General features: G+C 33.9%; 1 protein-coding gene and 1 long non-coding RNA gene across 4 annotated transcripts in view; both read right to left on the bottom strand.

Moving 5' to 3' along the window:
• Nucleotides 1-22832, bottom strand: part of LOC127718007 (NEDD8 ultimate buster 1-like) — a 50508-nt gene that overhangs the window by 11856 nt on the left and 15820 nt on the right. For all 3 annotated transcript variants that reach the window (XR_007989521.1, XR_007989522.1, XM_052223902.1), the window contains exons 10-11: nt 21517-21624; nt 6993-7044 (exon numbers count right to left, since the gene is read on the bottom strand). Coding sequence is in view for 1 of the 3 variants with exons in the window: in XM_052223902.1 (XP_052079862.1) it covers nt 6993-7044; nt 21517-21624 (160 nt within the window). In the remaining 2 variants the exon portion in view is untranslated. The remainder of the gene's footprint in view (nt 1-6992; nt 7045-21516; nt 21625-22832) is intronic.
• Nucleotides 9709-15284, bottom strand: LOC127718016 (uncharacterized). The gene is made up of 3 exons (XR_007989529.1): nt 14801-15284; nt 11749-12412; nt 9709-10751 (listed from the first exon to the last, which is right to left on the bottom strand). It is a non-coding gene; the product is annotated as an uncharacterized LOC127718016 (long non-coding RNA).

The raw sequence follows: 22832 nt of genomic DNA, 5'->3' as shown, positions 1-22832 counted from the left end.
ATTTTTGAAATTGGAGGTGTGAAGGGGGGGGGGGGGGGGGGGGGGGGGTCAATATACAATGGCAGGGGGGTCAAAATACCATGCCTAAATATAATTTTCAAAACATCTTTTCCAGCAAGTTAAATACATACAAACTACTTATTGGAGTATTATAACTATATACAAGAGTTAGAATTGCTAGAAGTTTTGAAATTAAAGATCTATAGTAGGGGGTTCAATATACCATGGCAGGGGGGTCAAAATACCATGGCAAAGTAAAATTTTCACTTTTAAAGGGGGTTCAAAATACCATATGACACCAGTTGATTTTATTATCACTCATCTCATCCAACCTCTTTTCTCACCTGGTCGATTTATCTCATCCAACCTCTTTTCTCACCTGGTTGATTTATCTCATCCAACATCTTTTCTCACCCGGTTGATTTTATTATCACTCATCTCATCCAACCTCTTTTCTCACTAGGTTGAATTTTATTATCACTCATCTCATCCAACCTCTTTTCTCACCCATTTGATTTAATTATCACTCATCTCATCCAACCTCTTTTCTCACCCTGGTGATTTTATTATCACTCATCTCATCCAACCTCTTTTCTCACCCGGTTGATTTTATTATCACTCATCTCATTCAACCTCTTTTCTCACCCAGTTGATTTTTATTATCACTCATCTCATCCAACCTCTTTTCTCACCCGGTTGATTTTATTATCAATCATCTCATCCAACCTCTTTTCTGAACCGGTTGATTTTTATTATCACTCATCTCATCCAACCTCTTATCTCACCCGGTTGATTTTACTTTCACTCATCTCATCCAACCTCTGACATACTATATAGTATTGTTAAAAAAATTGTCTAGGGCTAAATAATTGTATTTACCTCTTATTTTTTTTTCTATTTCTGTTTTTTTTACAAATAAAATTACTTCAGATTACAGCATTTTATGCAAGTAAATACAAGGAGACATTTCTGAAGCTCCTGTATAAGCCTATAAAATGGTCATTGATAAAGAACCATTTTGTGAATTTCTGGTTTTAGAAGCCTATAGGAAAAAACCCTATCCTGGCATTTGGTATTGCATCCATGAGGTAAATTTACAGTGATATCCTCTTAGTGGTTCCAAAGTTCTGTTCATTTATGACTGTATATATCTAACCATGTGAAATCTGTTGAATTATCTTAATAAAAATATACAGATACTACAAGAGTGCACATGTTTAAATGTCTTGCCTGCTTTATTGAGTAGGACTGAATTTTTTTTCTAACTACTGGTACAACATAAACATAACATAATCAATGTTCCATGAAAATGAGGTCAAGGTCAGAAAAACTTTGTAAGTTGAACATTTACACCTTACAATTATTCTATGCAACAAATATAGAGGATCCATCATTTATATTACCTGAGAAACAGACATAATTAAGAAAGCTTAACATCGACCAATGAACTCTGAAAATGAGGTGATGGTCAGATGAATCCTGTCAGACTGACATGTACACCTAACAATCATTCATACCTAATATTGTTAACCTATTGCTTATTATGCTTGTAGTATCTAGATTTGAGATACAAACACTATCACAAAAGGTTAACATTGACCAATGAACCATGAAAATGAGGTCAAGGTCAGTTGAACCCTATCAGACAGACCCATACACATAACAATCATTTATAAACTGAATATCATTGACCTATTACTTATAGTATCTGAGAAACAAAACCTGATCACAAAAAGTTGACTATGACAAATAAACCAAGAAAATAATGTCAAGGTCAGATGAACCCTGTCAGATAATTAAACTATGTACCTTTTAAAATCATTCTATACGCCCAATATAATTACTGGTACCCTATAAGCTATGGTACATATATCTAATAACAAGGCCTCATCACAAAAACTTTGACTCCTGAAACATGAAATGAGGTGAAGGTCAGGTTTACCTTGACTGAATGACATCTATATATATAGCAAATACAGGTATCAATGTCAGGTAAAAAAGACCACATAAACTTCAATTTTTTTTTCTGAGTTATTTTTAAATGGCAAACCTATGTTAGATGTACAGTTCAGGCTCAGCACATCAAGTCAAATATATAATTAACCAATCAAGTCTGGACAATACGACTGTTTTGGAAGCCTGTTCCAGTTAGAATTTGAAAAGGGCAGGATGTTAATCGCAAAATGGACATTTTAGCATGCATGTAAACAGGACTGTATAAGGGCACTAAAGAGCTTTAACGAGATTTATAAAAGAGTACCTCATTGTGTAAATAAATTTGAAAAAGTGAGCAATTTGAAGTGATAAAAGCTACCTATTCATTTCCTCAAGCTATCAATGAAAGATGTTTAAAGACAATGTATTTTATAACACAACTGGTGTTGCATGTGGAGCAGGATTTGCTCACCATTCCAGAGCACCTGATATCACAAGGTTTTTGGTGGGGTTCCTGTTGCTTAGTCTTGTTTTTTTTATGTTGTGTTTTGTATACTGTTACTTGTCTTTTGGTTGATTTTTGCCATGGCATTGTTTTTTTCTTCAATTTATGAGTTTGAATATCCATTTTTGTAGCTGGTCCGAGGACACAGTTATCTTCCTTTGATATTTCACTAAATCTGTAATAAAAGCACTTAACAATGACAAGTGCACCTTATTCATATCATATACTACCTTTAGTTTCTTCATTAGGAGAGTAAGTGGTTCAAATATATGCCTGTTGAGACTAAAACTACACTAGACCATACTGTCTGCAAATAAGTTGAATGCAAGAGTCCTTTTGCATTCAGACTTTTTGATTCATGACATCTTAACCATATTAACATAGAAATGAGAAAAAAGTAACAAATTTCTATTTCTTATAGCTTCCGTATGCTTTTTTATATGTAAATATGTGGTATGGCCTAAATTGACCCAAAATAATTTTCAGTCTTACAAGGCCTAAGACTATTTTATACTCATGTGGTATGCTATTTGTAACTTTTCTTTCCATTTAAAGTTCATTTAATATATATCACAGAAAAATTTATGGTAAAAAAACTTCAAAAAATTCAAATTGGTTGAAAAAAATGTATTTTTATGTAAGGCCCCCTTAATTTGAAAATCTCCGTTTTCAGGCACAGGCATAAATTTTACTTTTGAATCATTGTAATAAATCTGATGAATCAAATGAGTGTTCAGCTTTTAATATATAAAACATTATATAAAAGGGCATTTAAAAAGCAAATTTTTGCAATATTTAAATTTTTTAGGCCCAAATCTTGTTCTATAAATTATAATATATATCATATGGCCATGAATCTTGGCCAACTACCTTATAATTCACTAAGCTTAGGTCATGCAAAGTTTTATTAGAATTGGTGAAGTCTTTCTATCCTATTAGGCCCAAGGACACAGTTATCCTCCTTTGATTTTCGTCGTCTAATAATATAGTCCCTAGTGTGGACAGTGTATAACTTGGAAATTTGTTTCAGTCACTTTCCAAATTTATCTATTTACATTTTATGCATGAAATATTAAGTAGGGGGCCGGGTGAAATTACATATTAAAAAAAATTTGGGTGATGAATTTTTATGTAAAGTAGGGATTTGGTCCAGTTAAAAAAGGTCAAAAATTATTATGTCTGAAGGTGTCAAACTGAATTATAAATCCAGCCCCCTTAACATAGAATTATTAATATTTTGAGTTAGAGCATGTAGACTTATCTATAATTTTGTTATTATTTGTCCTAAAAGTAATACACTACACTGTAATAATAAAATGCTCCGCAGGGCGCAGCTTGATACGACCGCAGAGGTCGAACCATGAACAGTTGGGGCAAGTATGGACACAACATTCAAGCTTGATACAGCTCTGAATTTGGATTGTGATTAAATATTTGACACAGCATAGGTTTCTGACACAGAATGAATGTGGTCTAAGAACTTAAAAATTTTAAATTGGACATTCACCTATTATGGTCCAATATCCAAAATGTAAATACATGGTTAGATTCAGCATATCAAAGAACCCCAAGAATTCAATTTTTGATGAAATCAAACAAAGTTTAATTTTGGACCCTTTTGACCTCAATGTGGACAAAGTTGATAACGGGGCCCAAAAATAAAAAAATCTAAATACATGGTTAGATTCAGCATATCAAAGAACCCCATATATTCAATTTTTGTTGAAATCAAACAAAGTTTAATTTTGGACCCTGATTTGGACCAACTTGAAAACTGGGCCCATAATAAAAAATCTAAATACATGTTTAGATTCAGCATATCAAAGAACCCTAAAAATTCAATTTTTGTTAAAATCAAACTAAGTTTAATTTTGGACCCTTTGGACCTTAATGTAGACCAATTTGAAAACGGAACCAAAAATTAAGAATCTAAATACATGGTTAGATTCGGCATATCAAAGAACTCCAATAATTCAATTTTTGATGAAATCAAACAAAGTTAAATTTTGGACCCTTTGTACCTCAATGTGGACCAATTTAAAAATGGGGCCCAAAATCCAAAAACTTAATACACGGTTAGATTCAGCATATTAAAGAACCCCAAGAATTCAACAATAAAACCCCATTGAAATTGATCAAGAAATAAGCAATTTATAGGAAGTATCTTCTTTTGCACAATACTGTGCAATTGAATATTTCTTGCTATTGCGCAATACTGTACAATTGACAATTTCTTCCTATTGCGCAATATTGTGCTATTGGATATTTCTTGCTATTGCCCAATACTGTGCAATTGAAGATTTCTTGCTATTGTGCAATACTGTGCAATTGAAAATTTCTTGCTATTGCACAATACTTATTATATAATAATTTACACATCCTGTTTGGTGTGTATCTCCTACCATATCATTATTACTTGCTTTTAAATATAAATCAGAAATAACCAACTTAAAATGGAAAATTTTAAAAGAAAAAAAAAAGGAAGAAAAAAGAAAAAAAAAGAAAGAAAAAAAATCCCCCCCCCCCCCAAATTTTTTTAACCCCCTTATGATTCATCACCCCCAAACTCAATCCCAGCCTTCCCTTTGTGGTATGGTACCTTGCAGTACAATTTCAGAGAGATCCATACACTTGAACACAAGTTATTGTCTGGAAACTAGAAAAATGCTTATTTTTGGCCCCTTTTTGGCCCCCAATTCCTAAACGTTTCGGGCAATTACCCCCAAACTCAATTCCAGCTTTCCCTTTGTGATATGGAACCTTGTAGTACAATTTCAGAAACATCTAAACACTTACAAGTTATTGTCATGAAACTAGAAAAATGCTTGTTTTTTGCCCCTTTTTTTGCCCCTAATTCCTAAAATTTTGAGGCAATTACCCCCAAAATCAATTACAGCCTTCCCTTTGTGATATGGAACCTTGTGGTACAATGTCAGAGAGATCCATACACTTACACACAAGTTATTATCTGGAAGTTACAAAAATGCTTATTTTTGGCCCCTTTTGGCCCCTAATTCCTTAACTGTTGGTACCATAACCCCCAAAATCAATCCCAACCTTCCTTTCGTGGTATTGAACCTTATGGTAAAATTTCATGGAGATCCATTCACTTAAACTAAAGTTAGAGTGCGAAAACCAATGTGTCTTCGGACGACGCCGGATGACGACGACGACTACGACCAAGTGAATCAGCAGTCAATAATCAAAGATTTTGCTGTTTTGAAAAGATAAGGGTAACTCATTAAATAAAATGCTCCGCTGGGCGCAGCTTGATACGACCGCAGAGGTCGAACCCTGAACAGTTGGGGCAAGTATGGACACAACATTCAAGCTTGATACAGCACTGAATTTGGATTGTGATTAAATATTTGACACAGCATAGGTTTCTGACACAGAATGAATGTGGTCTAAGAACTTAAATTTTTTTAATTTACCTATTTAAACCATATCATTATTATTTGCTTTTATATATAAGTCAGAAATAACCAATTTAAAATGGAAAATTTAAAAAAAAAAAAAAATCCCTCCCCCAAATTTCATAAAGATCCATACACTTACACACAAGTTATTATCATGAAACTAGAAAAATGCTTGTTTTTGCCCCTTTTTGGCCCCTAATTCCTAAAATTTTGAGGCAATTACCCCAAAATTAATCCCAGCCTTCCCTTTGTGGTATGGTACCTTGCAGTACAATTTCAGAGAGATCCATACACTTGAACACAAGTTATTGTCTGGAAACTAGAAAAATGCTTATTTATGGCCCCTTATTCCTAAACGTTTTGGGCAATTACCCACAAACTCAATTCCAGCTTTCCCTTTGTGATAAGGAACCTTGTAGTACAATTTCAGAAAGATCCAAGTTATTATCATGAAACTAGAAAAATGCTTGTTTTTTGCCCCTTTTATGGCCCCTAATTCCTAAAATTTTGAGGCAATTACCCCTAAAATCAATCCCAGCATTCCCTTTGTGATATGGAACCTTGTGGTACAATGTCAGAGAGATCCATACACTAACACACAAGTTATGGCTGGAAGTTACAAAAATGCTTATTTTTGGCCCCTAATTCCTTAACTGTTGGTACCATAACCCCCAAAATCAATCCCAACCTTCCTTTTGTGGTATTGAACCTTATGGTAATATTTCATAGAGATCCATTCACTTAAACTAAAGTTAGAGTGCGAAAACCAATGTGTCTTCGGACGACAAAATTTTTTTTGCGGTCGTATAAAACGGCAGGGCAGTTCAATAAAATTGCCAAAAAAAGGACACAGGCTGTCAGATATAAAGTGTTGGTGCTACACCCTATGAAAAACCCCTTGAAAAAGGTGTAGCTTGAACACATCTGGTTGTCCTTTTTCTCAATCTAACTGGAAAAATCAAGAGATAAAAACACTTTTAAAGTTTTTATACAGTCACTGAACCATGGTCAAGGTCAACAAACATGTCAGTCAGAAACTTGGGACTATTTTAAATGAGATGTCAGGTCGCAAGGTATGTTCATCAACCTCCCAAAAGGTCACAGGTCAAATTTGCTAAAACTCAATACTGTACCTTGAGTCAATTTCTCTGAATCAACCACTAAATGTTGTAATTCAAATTCAGCCTGAAAGAGAAAATGTTAATATATTGTTATATACAACATGAAATTATCATTCAAATGTCAGCTGAATTTTTATGTACCTTTTAAACAGCTACATGTATAATGCTTTGCAGATGTGGTTGTCTTTTTGTTGTTTTTCATTATTTACTGTAACTTTGTTGTTTTTCATTATTTACTGTAACTTTGTTGGTTTTCATTATTTACTGTAACTTTGTTGGTTTTCGTTATTCACTGTAACTTTGTTGGTTTTCGTTATTCACTGTAACTTTGTTGTTTTTCATTATTCACTGTAACTTTGTTGTTTTTTTATTCACTGTAACTTTGTTGTTTTTCGTTATTCACTGTAACTTTGTTGTTTTTCGTTATTCACTGTAACTTTGTTGTTTTTCGTTATTCACTGTAACTTTGTTGTTTTTCGTTGTTCACTGTAACTTTGTTGTTTTTTTATTCACTGTAACTTTGTTGTTTTTCGTTATTCTCTGTAACTTTGTTGTTTTTCGTTATTCACTGTAACTTTGTTGTTTTTTATTCACTGTAACTTTGTCGTTTTTCATTATTCACTGTAACTTTGTTGTTTTTTTATTCACTGTAACTTTGTTGTTTTTCGTTATTCACTGTAACTTTGTTGTTTTTTTATTCACTGTAACTTTGTTGTTTTTCGTTATTCACTGTAACTTTGTTGTTTTTTATTCACTGTAACTTTGTTGTTTTTCGTTATTCACTGTAACTTTTTACTGTAACTTTGTTGGTTTTTTATGATCTGTGATTGTCACTTTGGTATCTTCTCCATGTTTGTTACATTAGATTTATTTCTTTTCATGGGTTCAAGTTTTAGTGGATTGAGAAAAAAAATGGTATGTTTGTACATATTTGATTTGGTGGTTTTAAAATACTGTGGATTCATTTATTTTCGTGGGTATCAATTTTCGTGGATTGAGAAATCTTGCATTTTCGTGGATATTTATTTTCTTGGTTTTGCCAAAGTCTGCATACAGACCAATGGAAAATTTGTAGATAGTTGAACATTTGAATTTGTGGTTTACCAGTACCCACGAAATCCACGAAAATTGGTATCCAATGAATAATAATGAATCCACAGTACACTGTATTTAAGATTAAATCATTTGTATTTTTAACACTTAGATTTACGATTTACCAATACATATGAAAACAGAAAAAATTAGTACAGCATGATTATTGTTTGATCCACAGAACATCATGTTTGCTCTATAAGGGAGGTATTAATGAGTGAAATACATTTTTACGTCAAGGTACAGAAAAATGTCACAGATTTTAGTAAAATTTTGCATATAACTTCATGAACTTTGGCTCCTTGAACTATAACACAATATTGAAAAAATAATGCATTTATCTCTTTTATTTTCTGAATAATTACTGAATGAATTCTTAAATAAGAATGTGTCCATAGTACACAGATGCTCCACTCGCACTATCATTTTCTATGTTCAGTGGACTGTGAAATTGGGGTCAAAACTCTTAATTTGGCATTAAAATTAGAAAGATCATATCATAGGGAACATGTGTACTAAGTTTCAAGTTGACTGGACTTCGACTTCATCAAAAACTACATTGACCAAAAACTTTAACCTGACGCAGGACAGACGAACTAACGAACGAACGAACGAATGAACGAACAAAATGAACGAACGAATGAACGGACAGACTGAAAAACATAATGCCCAAAAATGGGGCATAAAAATACTGTGGATTTATTTTTTTTGTTCGTGAGTACCAATCTTTGTGGATTGAGCAAAAATTACATTTTCTTTGATATTAAGATTTGTGGTATTGGTGAGGTCTGAGCATACAAGCCTATGGGAAATTTGTACTTTGGTGAACATTTTAACTTGTGGTTCACCTATACCCACGAAATCAAGGACAACTAATATCACAGGAATAACAATAAATCTCATAGTAAGTGAACATTTGTATAGAATGCACATATAGAATTGTTGAAAAAGATTGATTTCTTAAATTTGTCTTTAAATCATCAAATCTCCAGTTACAAATCCATAGATATGTTGTTAATAAATAAATTTCTGTTTAAAGTATGTAAAATGATAAGAAAGTACTGACTGGACCTTGACCTTTAAATGTACCATGTACTGTAAAACTGATATCAAGTTCACCTATAAAATGATATTAATGAAAATCAAAAATATTTTACATAAAATCTAACTGTACAGTACAATTATATTTAAATAAATGGGGAATGTGTCCCATGCCCCCACTTGCATATCATATAAAGTTATAAAGGGACATAACTGAAGAACGGTAAAAGTGACGCTACCCAAATTTGTTATTGATCTGAGTTTTGTAGTAATAAAAGTATTGTGTATAAGTTTCATAACATTTGGTTGAGACAAACTAAAATTAGAGAATAGAAACGAAAAATTCAGCAATTTTTTCATATATGTAAAGGGGCATAAACTCTACAACAGTTTAAGTGACGCCACCAAAATTCAAACTTGATCTGTGTTTTGTGGTAATTATTGTGTAAAAGTTTCATAACATTTGGTTGAGGCAAACTAAAGTTAGAGAACGGAAACCAACTTCGGGATGTATGGACAGACGGCCCTTCAGACGTACATACAGACGTTCAAGGGTAAAACTTAATGCCCCCTCTGCTACGGCGGGGCATAAAAAAAACTAGAGGCTCTCAAGAGCCTGTGTCGCTCACCTGATTCTACTTTGGTTTTGGAAATTATGTAAAAATAGATTAAAATCATAACAGATACCCTAATAATGAGTGAGGCCAAATTTGGTTTAATATTGGTCCTGTAATTTAATAAAAAATCCTGGTGGCCATCTTGAACAGTAAATCGGCAACAAAGTAGCAACACTTAATCAGCACCTCATAAGAAACATTTATGCCATGTTTTGGTTTCATTCCATTCAGTGCACCTCTAGAAGAAGCATTTGTATGTATTTCCCATATGGTCTTATGTTAAAGGAAGTCCCCCCATTGGCGGCCATCATGTATGAAGGATCAGCTTCAAAGTAACAAAACTTAGTCAGCACCTCATAAGGAACATTCATGCCATGTTTGGTTTCAATCCATTCAGTATGTGGTTCTCTAAAAGAAGACATTTGTATGTATTGTTCATAGGGTCCTTTGTTAAACATTGTCCACATCTGGCAGTCATCATGGATGAAGGATCAGCTTCAAAGTAACAACACTTGGTCAGCACCTCAAAAAGAACATGCATGCCATGTTTGGTTTCATTCCATTCAATGGTTCTCTAAAAGAAAACATTTGTATGTATTTCCCAAAGAGTCCTATGTTAAACTAAGTCCCCCGCTGGCTGCCATCTTGGATGATGGATCAGCTTCAAAGTAACAACACTTGGTCAGCACCTCAAAAGGAACATGCATGCCATGTTTGGTTTCATTCCATTCAATGGTTCTCTAAAAGAAAACATTTGTATGTATTTCCCATAGGGTCCTATGTTAAACTAAGTCCCCCACTGGCTGCCATCTTGGATGATGGATCAGCTTCAAAGAAACAACACTTGGTCAGCACCTCATAAGGAACATTCTTGCCATGTTTGGTTTCATCCCATTCAGTGGTTCTCTAAAAGAAGACGTTTGTATGTATTTCCAATAGGGTCCCATGTTAAACTAAGTCCCCCACTGGCGGCCATCTTGGATTATGGATCAGCTTCAAAGTAACAACACTCGGTCAGCACCTCATAAGGAACATTCATGCCATGTTTGGATTCATTCCATTCAGTGGTTCTCTAAAAGAAGACATTTGTATGTATTTCTCATAGGGTCCCATGTTAAACTAAGTCCCATGCAGGCGGCCATCTTGGATTATGGATCGGCTTCAAAGTAACAACACTCGGTCAGCACTTCATAAGAAACATTCATGCCATGTTTGGTTTCATTCCATTCAGTGGTTCTCTAAAAGAAGACATTTGTATGTATTTCCCATAGGGTCCAATGTTAAACTAAGTCCCCTGCTGGCGGCCATCTTGGATTATGGATCAGCTTCATAGTAACAACACTTGGTCAGCACCTCATAAGGAACATTCATGCCATGTTTGGTTTCATTCCATTCAGTGGTTCTCTAAAAGAAGACATTTGTATGTATTTCCCATAGGGGCCTATGTTAAACTAAGTCCCCCGCTGGGTGCCATCTTGAATGATGGATCAGCTTCATAGTAACAACACTTGGTCAGCACCTCATAAGGAACATTCATGCCATGTTTGGTTTCATTCCATTCAGTGGTTCTCTAAAAGAAGACATTTGTATGTATTTCCCTTAGGGTCCCATGTTAAACTAAGTCCCCCGCTGGCGGCCATCTTGGATTATGGATTGGCTTCAAAGTAACAACATTCGGTCAGCACATCATAAGGAACATTAATACCATGTTTGGTTTCATTCCATTCAGTGGTTCTCTAAAAGAAGACATTTGTATGTATTTCCCTTAGGGTCCTATGTTAAACTAAGTCCCCCCGCTGGCGGCCATCTTGGATTATGGATCGGCTTCAAAGTAACAACACTCGGTCAGCACATCATAAGGAACATTCATGCCGTGTTTGGATTCATTCCATTCAGTGGTTCTCTAAAAGAAGACATTTGTATGTATTTCTCATAGGGTCCCATGATAAACTAAGTCCCCTGCTGGCGGCCATCTTGGATTATGGATCGGCTTCAAAGTAACAACACTCAGTCAGCACCTCATAAGAAACATTCATGCCATGTTTGGTTTCATTGCATTCAGTGGTTCTCTAAAAGAAGACATTTGTATGTATTTCCCATAGGGTCCAATGTTAAACTAAGTCCCCTGCTGGTGGCCATCTTGGATTATGGATCAGCTTCATAGTAACAACAATTGGTCAGCACCTCATAAGGAACATTCATGCCATGTTTGGTTTCATTCCATTCAGTGGTTCTCTAAAAGAAGACATTTGTATGTATTTCCCATAGGGTCCAATGTTAAACTAAGTCCCCCGCTGGCGGCCATCTTGGATTATGGATCAGCTTCATAGTAACAACACTCGGTCAGCACCTCATAAGGAACATTCATGCCATGCTTGGTTTCATTCCATTCAGTGGTTCTCTAAAAGAAGACATTTGTATGTATTTCCCATAGGGTCCCATGTTAAACTAAGTCCCCTGCTGGCGGCCATCTTGGATTATGGATCGGCTTCAAAGTAACAACACTCGGTCAGCACCTCATAAGGAACATTCATACCATGTTTGGTTTCATTCCATTCAGTGGTTCTCTAAAAGAAGACATTTGTATGTATTTCCCATAGGGTCCTATGTTAAACTAAGTCCCCCGCTGGCAGCCATCTTGGATTATGGATCGGCTTCAAAGTAACAACACTCTGTCAGCACCTCATAAGAAATATCATGCCATGTTTGGTTTCATTCCATTCAGTGGTTCTCTAAAAGAAGACATTTGTATGTATTTCCCATAGGGTCCCATGTTAAACTAAGTCCCCCGCTGGCGGCCATCTTGGATTATGGATCGGCTTCAAAGTAACAACACTCGGTCAGCACCAGGGCTTCCAAAATTATTTTTAGCCAGCCGGACATTTTATATATTATCCCGATTTTAATCCCTTAAGACTAAATAAGCAAAAGGCAATTATGGTAATCAGTTGCCGAGTTGGCAATCCCAAAGATTGATATTTAAAAAAACGATATTAAACTTTCTTTGATTCAAATTAGAAGTTCTGACGTAAACTGTTAAATTGGCAGTGCACCATCAGAAGTGTGCAACATCAGCGTACTTATATCCGCCTTAGACTCTTTATTTGTGCAAAATAACGTTGTCAAAAACTTTACTTTCGTTTTTAAATCTGAAACCGGATGTTATCTTGACAATGGTAAAACATGGACCAGAGACGGATACGTAAATTCCATGTACGTTTGCAAAGCATGAATGAGTGTAAGTAGCTCATTCTACGTTATTTCTTCAAGAAAATATTCGAAATAAACGTGAGATAAAGGTATCAATGACAATTTAAGCATTTTTTTAAGAAATTAGGATGCATAATTAAATTTCACACCTGCGCACATGCACATGCGCACACGTGTAACAGTTCAAACAGAGCAACGTGGTTATGACGATTTTTCATTTTCACCTCTTTAATTTTTTCATCAAATCTTATTTGTAAATGTATTTCTGATAATTTAAATCTTTTTGACTAAATTAATTAGATGCAAACCGGTGAAATGTAAGAAAATAACTTTGAATAGACCGATCAATGTCCGGTTCAGAATAGTTTACCTCAGTGTCACCTGAACAGGTAAATTTCAGCTGTTCGACAACTAATTAGCCTTGATTAAAATGAGAAAGTATTAAAGTAGGGGTTGTTTTGATAATGTTATTTATGCATAATTAAATTTCACACCTGCGCACATGCACATGCGCACACGTGTAATAGTTCAAACAGAGCAACGTGGTTATGACGATTTTTCATTTTCACCTCCTTTATTTTTTCATCAAATCTTATTTGTAAATGTATTTCTGATAATTTAAATCTTTTTGACTAAATTAATTAGATGCAAACCGGTGAAATGTAAGAAAATAACTTTGAATAGACCGATCAATGTCCGGTTCAGAATAGTTTACCTCAGTGTCACCTGAACAGGTAAATTTCAGCTGTTCGACAACTAATTAGCCTTGATTAAAATGAGAAAGTATTAAAGTAGGGTTTGTTTTGATAGTGCTTAATGATCATGGCACTTCTATGACCGGAAATGTGTGGCTGATAAAGGCAAAAGGTTGGGTCAAAAAGATCGTGAATTATGTTAAAATGACCGTCTCTTAAGAAAGCCTTGAAATCTAAAAAGTAGATGACCGTTTCGTGCTTTGCCCAGCCGGACTTTTACCGGACATTATACAAATGTCCGGAATATATGACCGTTTTGGAAGCCTTGGTCAGCACCTCATAAGGGACATTCATACCATGTTTGGTTTCATTCCATTCAGTGGTTCTCTAAAAGAAGACATTTGTATGTATTTCCCATAGGGTCCTATGTTAAACTAAGTCCCCCGCTGGCTGCCATCTTGGATGATGGATCAGCTTCAAAGTAACAACACTTGGTCAGCACCTCATAAGGAACATTCTTGCCATGTTTGGTTTCATTCCATTCAGTGGTTCTCTAAAAGAAGACGTTTGTATGTATTTCCCATAGGGTCCAATGTTAAACTAAGTCCCCCGCTGGCGGCCATCTTGGATTATGGATCGGCTTCAAAGTTACAACACTCGGTCAGCACCTCATAAGGAACATTCATGCCATGTTTGGTTTCATTCCATTCAGTGGTTCTCTAAAAGAAGACATTTGTATGTATTTCTCATAGGGTCCCATGTTAAACTAAGTCCCCTGCAGGCGGCCATCTTGGATTATGGATCGGCTTCAAAGAAAGAACACTCGGTCAGCACCTCATAAGAAATATCATGCCATGTTTGGTTTCATTCCATTCAGTGGTTCTCTAAAAGAAGACATTTGTATGTATTTCCCATAGGGTCCAATGTTAAACTAAGTCCCCCGCTGGCGGCCATCTTGGATTATGGATCGGCTTCATAGTAACAACACTCGGTCAGCACCTCATAAGGAACATTCATGCCATGCTTGGTTTCATTCCATTCAGTGGTTCTCTAAAAGAAGACATTTGTATGTATTTCCCATAGGGTCCCATGTTAAACTAAGTCCCCTGCTGGCGGCCATCTTGGATTATGGATCGGCTTCAAAGTAACAACACTCGGTCAGCACCTCATAAGGAACATTCATACCATGTTTGGTTTCATTCCATTCAGTGGTTCTCTAAAAGAAGACATTTGTATGTATTTCCAATAGGGTCCTATGTTAAACTAAGTCCCCCGCTGGCTGCCATCTTGGATTATGGATCGGCTTCAAAGTAACAACACTCTGTCAGCACCTCATAAGAAACATTCATGCCATGTTTGGTTTCATTCCATTCAGTGGTTCTCTAAAAGAAGACATTTGTATGTATTTCCCATAGGGTCCTATGTTAAACTAAGTCCCCTGCTGGCGGCCATCTTGGATTATGGGTCTGCTACAAAGTAACAACACTTGGTCAGCACCTCATAAGGAACATTCATGCCATGTTTGGTTTCATTCCATTCAGTGGTTCTCTAGAAGAAGTTCAAAATGTAAAAAGTTAACGCCGACGACGGACGACGGACGCCAAGTGATGAGAAAAGCTCACTTGGCCCTTTGGGCCAGGTGAGCTAAAAAGGTGAGTCAATACATATTATGGAAGTGCTAACAAAACAAACTTATTATGGGGACATATAGGAATTTAACATTTTATTTTAGCTGGCTTCTTTTGATTGATTAATTTTTGTTTGAATACATTCCAGTGGCAAATATTTCATGCCTATTGAAGATGAGACCTTCTTGCAAAGTTCAATTTATTATTTTAATCTTTTTTAATCACTCCTCAATTTTTCCCTCAAAAGTTGCCTTCACTTTAAACACATTGAGGTTAAATTATGTTAATCTTTTTCTTCACAGGGACTTCAAATTATCTCAAGCTATCTAACCCACAAATTTTGAGACACATCAAAAATAGAATTGCATTGACCCAAAAGGAATTCCCTTGGGAGACAAAATAACACAAATTATTTACGAAACCAAAGTATGACTGTATGTATCATAAAGATGTATTGTTTTTGATGATTCTAATCAACACAATACAAAGGAAGGAATTTCATCTATAATTAACCAAGAAAATGAAAGTCATTTTAAGGTTACTCTATTTTTGGCCTTCTACTTTTATCCTGTTAATTAAGGTGATATCTGACACTGAAACGTGTGGATTTACATAACAATGCCGTTTTTTTCTTTTCTAAAACTATCAATACAATGCAATAACAGGCTAAAAGTTTACACAATGGTTATTAAAATTATCACTCTGACTCGAGTAATTGACATGTTTAATAAAAACAACGAAAATAAGTATCTTGTTCTCAAACTGTTCACAAAACAGCCTAAAAACACCTGCTCCAACTAAAAATTTCTTGACTGTTAATAAAATAACCTTGAAATGAATTGACAATAATATTATTAGATGAATAATAGCCTTTCACTTGTCCTCAGCTTAAACAGGATTAAACTAGATGAAGTAACCTTGATCTAAAATAATTATGCAAAGCCATTAATTTTTTTCTGGGCTATCACGGCATGAAATAACCATTACTTCAAAAGAAAATAATTAAAATGTAAATAACATATCACCTTTCTTCCTTGTCAATCTAATATTGTAAATCGGGTAATTTTTGGCGTCAGGATATTTTTAAGAGCGGTTTTCACCAAAGCAGTATTGGTAACAGGACAATGTAAACTTAACCCTTTCCTCCATGGAATTTTTTTTTTTACATACTTGATTTGCATAGGATTTTTCATTAAAATGCTGAAAATATGCTTACTTTAATGAAATATTACCTGTACCTCTAATAGACCAGTTATACATTTGAAATTTTTTGTCAGTTATACATTTAAGTCAGATCTTCAAAATTTACTAAAAAAAAATTTTTAATATTGTTGCCATGGTAACAGATTTATCCAAACATAATGAAAATGGTTAAATTTTGGGTTTAATCTTGTAATATCAATTTTTTTCTAAGAAAATAATGAGAGAATTGAATGTACATAAATAATCTGAATGGAAACTTTATTTTCTTTAAAAATTGTCTAATTTTTTTCCTCATAGCAACAGAAGTATTTCGGTAGCAACCAAAGAAAATTGTGATTAAATTTTGAATTTAAAAAAAAAAATTGGTGAAAATATTTAAAAATAAGGTTTTTACAGTTTAATCAAGATGACTCATATATTGGAATATATTATGGAAAATTATATTATACCTTATTTTTCCCTAGCAACAGTTTCTGTTCATAGCAACCAACTGAAATCCTGTATAATAAGTAAAAAATGAACAGTTGACAGTTAGAAATTTTGGATGATAACAAATGGAAACTTTTTATCACAACATTGCTCTTGAAAAAGATTTAACATATGTGTGCTCCTAGCATCCAAGTAAGGCCCAAGAATCAGACTAAAAAGTAGGTGCTTAGGCCAACAAATTATTAGTTATCAGATATCTTGTTTCTAAAAGAAAATCTATGATGTTTGTGAAGTTGGTTAACAAAGACCTTTTTGTATACTAGTAGTGATAAATATCACAGTTTGAAAAGGCAATATGAAAATAATAGCATGTGGTATAGTTTCTTTTTATTACATTTTTGTACACCATTTTGCATCTGGTTTTAGTTGTGTTCAATGGAACACTGACATTGTTATTGTTAACATTCTGATTATGTATATGCCTGTTTCTCTTTGTAAAGTCCCTTGAAAATGTAACATCAATCCTGAAATCTAGAAGGGTATTAAACTTTTTCCTATGTTGATATCCTGCTGTGCGTTTCATCACAATTTGAATTTATAAAAAATAAAAACATTATTTCAAGTTAGGTTTTTTCCTATAAAGGCAAACCCCTTCCCCTCCAGAAATAACAATACATTACTCTTGAAAGAATTCAGCTAACCCCTTCCACAGGGTTAGGTATTTTCTTTGCATCATTCCTTCTTCTAGATACACAGAAGATTTGAAAGAAAAAAGATGAAGGAAAGGTTCCATTCATTTGTAAAATATGAATCATACATATATTCATATCTTTCAAAATCTACAATAGATAGCCATAACATTGATTGGTTGTTTGTTTCATGTCCAGTGGCAAATATTTCATGCATATTCATTTTATTAAGAAGGAGGCCCTTATAAATCCTTATTTGTTTACCTCTTCTCAATGCTAGTCTTCTAAAGATCTTTCTGTAGACTGTTTTGCATACAAAAATGAAATAAGGAAATGTGGTAAGACTGCCAATGTGACAACTTTTCAACAGTCGAAATGATGTGGATGTAAGACAATGACCATTCATAGTTTATGTGTGTAATAAAGGGATCACATGAGTTTATTTTTTCATATAAGAGTGTTGCCCATAATGTCTTGAATAGTCTGGTTTCAGAAGTGAAAATAAAAGTTGCTTCCAATGAAAATTAGAGGGAAAAAATCCATTGAGTTACCAAAATAATTAAAATGTTCCTGTATTTTTGTTGATGAAAAAAATTGTTTGCCTACAATTAAGTCCAAAAGAATTATTTTGTTCCTACATGTATAAATAAATATGCTCCCCCCTCCCCAACAGTAAATATTAAAAGGTCATCTTGTTATGCATGTTATGACAAAATGTGAAGCAATCCACACTAGAAAACCAACGTCCTGATTTATGCTAAAAGGGTAAACAAAAAGATGATAGACAACAACCAACAACAACCACGGAATAATAGGCTTCTGACTTTGGACAGAAACATACATAATGTGGTTGTGTTAATTATGATTATGAGCGCACATTACTCCCCAAAGAGAGGCAAAAGGGACATTGAAATGCATAAGTCGAAATAACTGACAAAGCAATGGTAAACACCAAAATAGAAAAAAGACAAACAGCAGTATACAAAACACAATATAGAAAACTTAAGACTGAGCAACACAAACTTGGGCAGTGAATTAAATAGACAAAAAGAGGAATAAATGTAAAAGTCTGCTTTGAATGGCTTGAATAGATGTAGATAGGAGTGCTAAGCATCCATCCAAACAGGAAATTAATGCTCTTTAATGGTTGACTTGACTCATTAGATTGGCAAGAAGTACTTATAAAGAAAATAAAAAAGACAAAACATGTGAGTGAGTGAGTGAGTGAGTGAGTGAGTACTGATCTAAGAGTACACAGTTACTGAAAGCTAGTTTAAAGCCAATTAATTATACCTATTAATAGGTATTGGTTTTTTTTCTCCCAGACTAACAAAATATTAGTCAGTAACAGCCAGTGGATGTAGAAAACAAGTTCCTCAAAAATCAACTTGAAAAAAATTTGCAACATACAATGTATGAACATGACATGTTCTTTCATCAAAGTTTAGGATACTAATATTATTTAATATCCCTCTTGTTCCTCTACTAAACATTAATAATAAGATGTGCTGATCAATTGGTTGCTTAAATTTAAGGTAGCTTTTAATCAAATGAGTAACTACATTTTTACTTCTATCTCGCATTTTGATTCTGTGAAACCCGAAATACGGTGAAAATCGTGAAGAGAAAAATGCACGTATGTCTGTTTTTTTAGTCTGACATATTTTGTAAATGGGAAGTGAACCGCAAAGTTAAGGCTCGGTAATTTGTTAGTCAAATTGTTACTACTAAAACAAAGTTGTTCACGGAACCATGTGCTTTTATAATTGTTGAAATAAACATCTCGGAAAAAATATTCATCATCTTTTGTTTGTGTAAACATCACTGTAAAAACGGTAAATTCTATTGGTGGGTGGGGCTTAGAATCACAACTTACGGATGCTGAATATTGTTGCATAATTCGCTATTCTCGTTAATTAAAATGAAGAAATTAAAATAATTATGATTGAAACTTAAATGTCACTTTCATTAAGCAAAAACATTGAAAGATTGTACGTTGAATGTTTTTTTGTAGTCATTAAAATTTGCATGTTCCCGCCCTCTTAATGACTCGCCGGAAGTCGTATAATGGGATTCCCCAAACACATGTTTACATTTTGCAAGTTGCTATATTTGTTCACTCAATGGGTCAGAAAAGAATTGTATGGACTCGACTGCATATTTCCGCGTTGTTCATTAAATTTCTGATATGTCAACGTAAGTTTAAAAAAAAAATGCTTTTGTTGCAATATTGTACGACTCGAAAGCGAGATAAGTGGCAGTGAACACTCGGAGTTTCAAAATAAAGTTTTTCTTACGGAAAATAATTGTTTACGCAAACTGTATCGTAAACATTGATTATTAGGTATTTTATAACCAGTTGGTATTAATAACCAACAAAAAATGTAGTTAGCATGACAATGTCAGTGTTCTGAAACTTGGTTGTTAACAAGAACTTCGAAAAAATGGCGACGGCTATTTATAAAACAAATCAGCACGTTTAAAGTATTAATGCATTGCGAAAACAAATATTTCATCAAGGAAATTCAAGTCAGATATTCTTATGAATATCCTTTTTATATTGAATACAAATTTTATTAAGTCTGATACAGATATTTCGTAGTCAAAGTGTTTCAACTGAGGTACTACACAGAGGCGTCAAAAGGCGTCATTATGGAGTAAAGGGGGTGGCGTCAAAAGGCGTCATTATGGAGGAAAGGGTTAAATTTACCTTTGAAGTTCATGTCTTGATGGTAATGGTGGTCAAGTTTGATTCCAACTTGTGCAAATGTTTAAGACATTGAAAAAGTTGAGGGTAATAGAACACACTTGCCTGGGTATTTCAGTCAACTGAGTCAATGATAAATAAATGGGAAATGTGTCCATGTTACACAGATGATGCCCCCGCTTGCATATAACGTTATAAAGGGCAATTTTTCCATTTGTAAAGGGGTATAACTCTTGAACAGTAAAAGTGATGCCACCAAAATTCAAACTCGATCTGTGTTTTGTGTTAATAAGCATTGTGCATAAGTTTCATAACATTTGGTTGAGGCAAACTAAAGTAAGAGAACGGAAACCAATTTTGGGACGTATGGACAGACCGACATACGTACGGACGTACAGACGGACAAGGGTAAAACTTAATGCCCCGTCCATTATGGCGGGGGCATAAAAAGTTGAACTGTGAGCTATCTATTGCTCACAATTGATACCCTACTATAATTTTTTGGCATACAGGAATTTGATAGGAAATGAAGGTTAACACACATCACATGGTATTGCATACTCACATGAAGCTAGATTCCAAATTTCAGAAAGCCATAATTAGTAGTTCCTAAGATAAGTGCATATAAAATTGAAGGGAAGGAGGGATGAGAATACAGATAGACGCAAGACAATATATCTCCTTGCTTTCAGAGTGGGGATATAGGAAATGTTTGTCATTGGACACTAAGAAAACAACAACCAATCAATCATAATGCACGTGCATCAGTGCTAATCTATTAAGTCATTTCTGTCCTATTTTTTAAGTTAAAAATGTTCATGTCTCTTAAATTATCAGACGTGTGATGTCCAATACTGAAAACTTATAAACATTAACATTAAATTTCCAAATTTTTTACTTTAGTTCTGAAGTTAGCTGACAAAATCAAATCTTTTTGAGATCTCAGCTCTATAGCAATTTTTTTTTTTTTCTAAATTACTATGCGAAAAGATCAATAAGCACCATTGTATTGTATAAATTAGGCTGTTAGTTTTCTCAGTTGAATTTTTTTACTTTTTTCATGTCAGGGCCTTTTACAGCTTGCTATGCATTTTACAGTTTTGTTTTTTCTCATTGTTAAAGGCCATACAGTGACATATAATTGCTATTGAACTTTAAGGGATAGTTGTCACATTTGCAATCATACCACATCTTCTTATTTTTACACAGACATATTATCACTGACCTTTGATAAAAGTCTTCTAGCATCTTGGAGTCTGTGCTGATGAAAGGCTACAATTCCTTGAAGTAAATGTAGCCTCATAAACAATGCTAGTTCTGTTCCAGATCCACCCTATAAAAAATATTTACATGCATATTCAGGATGATAACATGAAAATTCATTTATTATATATACTTAGCAATAAATATAAGTAAAATTTATAAATGTGTAATATAAACAATAAAAATCTTGCTGGATCTGACATCTTTGATCATATCGATATCAGTCACGACTGCAAAGGCAAAATGGATGACTGCTTAACATTTAGCGGCAAATATTACATGCATATTCAGGATGACAACATATTAATCTATTTATTATACAATTAATAGTAAATATAAGTGAATTGTATGTGTAATACAATCGATGGCAATTCTGCTGTATCAGCCATCTGAGATGATATCTATATCGATCAGTCACTGTGCAAAAAGCTTTATCAAACACCAACAGAAAAACCTGTTTTATGTTTATAATAAAGTATATATGATATATGGCTTTTTCAATATCTCACATCGTATCAACAGGAGACACCTATACAATCTCTATTTGAGGGACTATATTGGTTAATGGTTGATACAGGTGGGATATTGAGAAGCCATATAATTTTCTTCATTTATATAATAATGAGATATTTTTTAAGCTTTAAGAATCTTTCACACCATGTTTAATCCTGCCAACTCTAAAACAAAAGATTAGCATATTTTCTAAATGTGTATGGCTGACAAAGATTACTTCAAAGGAAATGGTAACAACTCACACAAGTACTTTGAGTCAACTGAGCTAATCAAGGAAAAATGTAAATTTGCCAATTGATGTTTTTCTTCCTAAAAAAATTATTAAGCGACATTCAGCAAATTAATATATATGACGATAAATGTATTGAAAAAAGTTACCACTGGTTTCTGATAAACAATGATCTATATTGCATTTGTCACCTCTAATTTTTTGCCATATTTTTTATTAAAATAACACATTAAAAAACTAAATATTTTGCAGGTGTTTATTGTGTGATTTTAACAGCCCAGATGTTAAATGATATAGTTTTTTTTTTATCAATTTCATCTTTAAGTATCTTTTCTCCTGATGAAAACTCACATAATAATTTTTTAATATTTTAATTTAGCTGAAAAATGTGCAAATTTTCCCAAAAATAAAACTTGCTTTTTCATCACCAGAAAAGGAAAAAGCTTCTAATATGGTTTAATATGAAATAGAAAATATAATGTCTAGCATTTAAGTGATTTTGATGAAATTAAAATGGCAATATTTTAACATGTACA

Source organism: Mytilus californianus, unplaced genomic scaffold (genome assembly GCF_021869535.1).
Source record: "Mytilus californianus isolate M0D057914Y unplaced genomic scaffold, xbMytCali1.0.p SCAF_10, whole genome shotgun sequence".
In the NCBI taxonomy this organism is placed as follows: Eukaryota; Metazoa; Mollusca; class Bivalvia; order Mytilida; family Mytilidae; genus Mytilus; species Mytilus californianus.
This window is presented reverse-complemented; position numbering and strand designations above follow the sequence as displayed.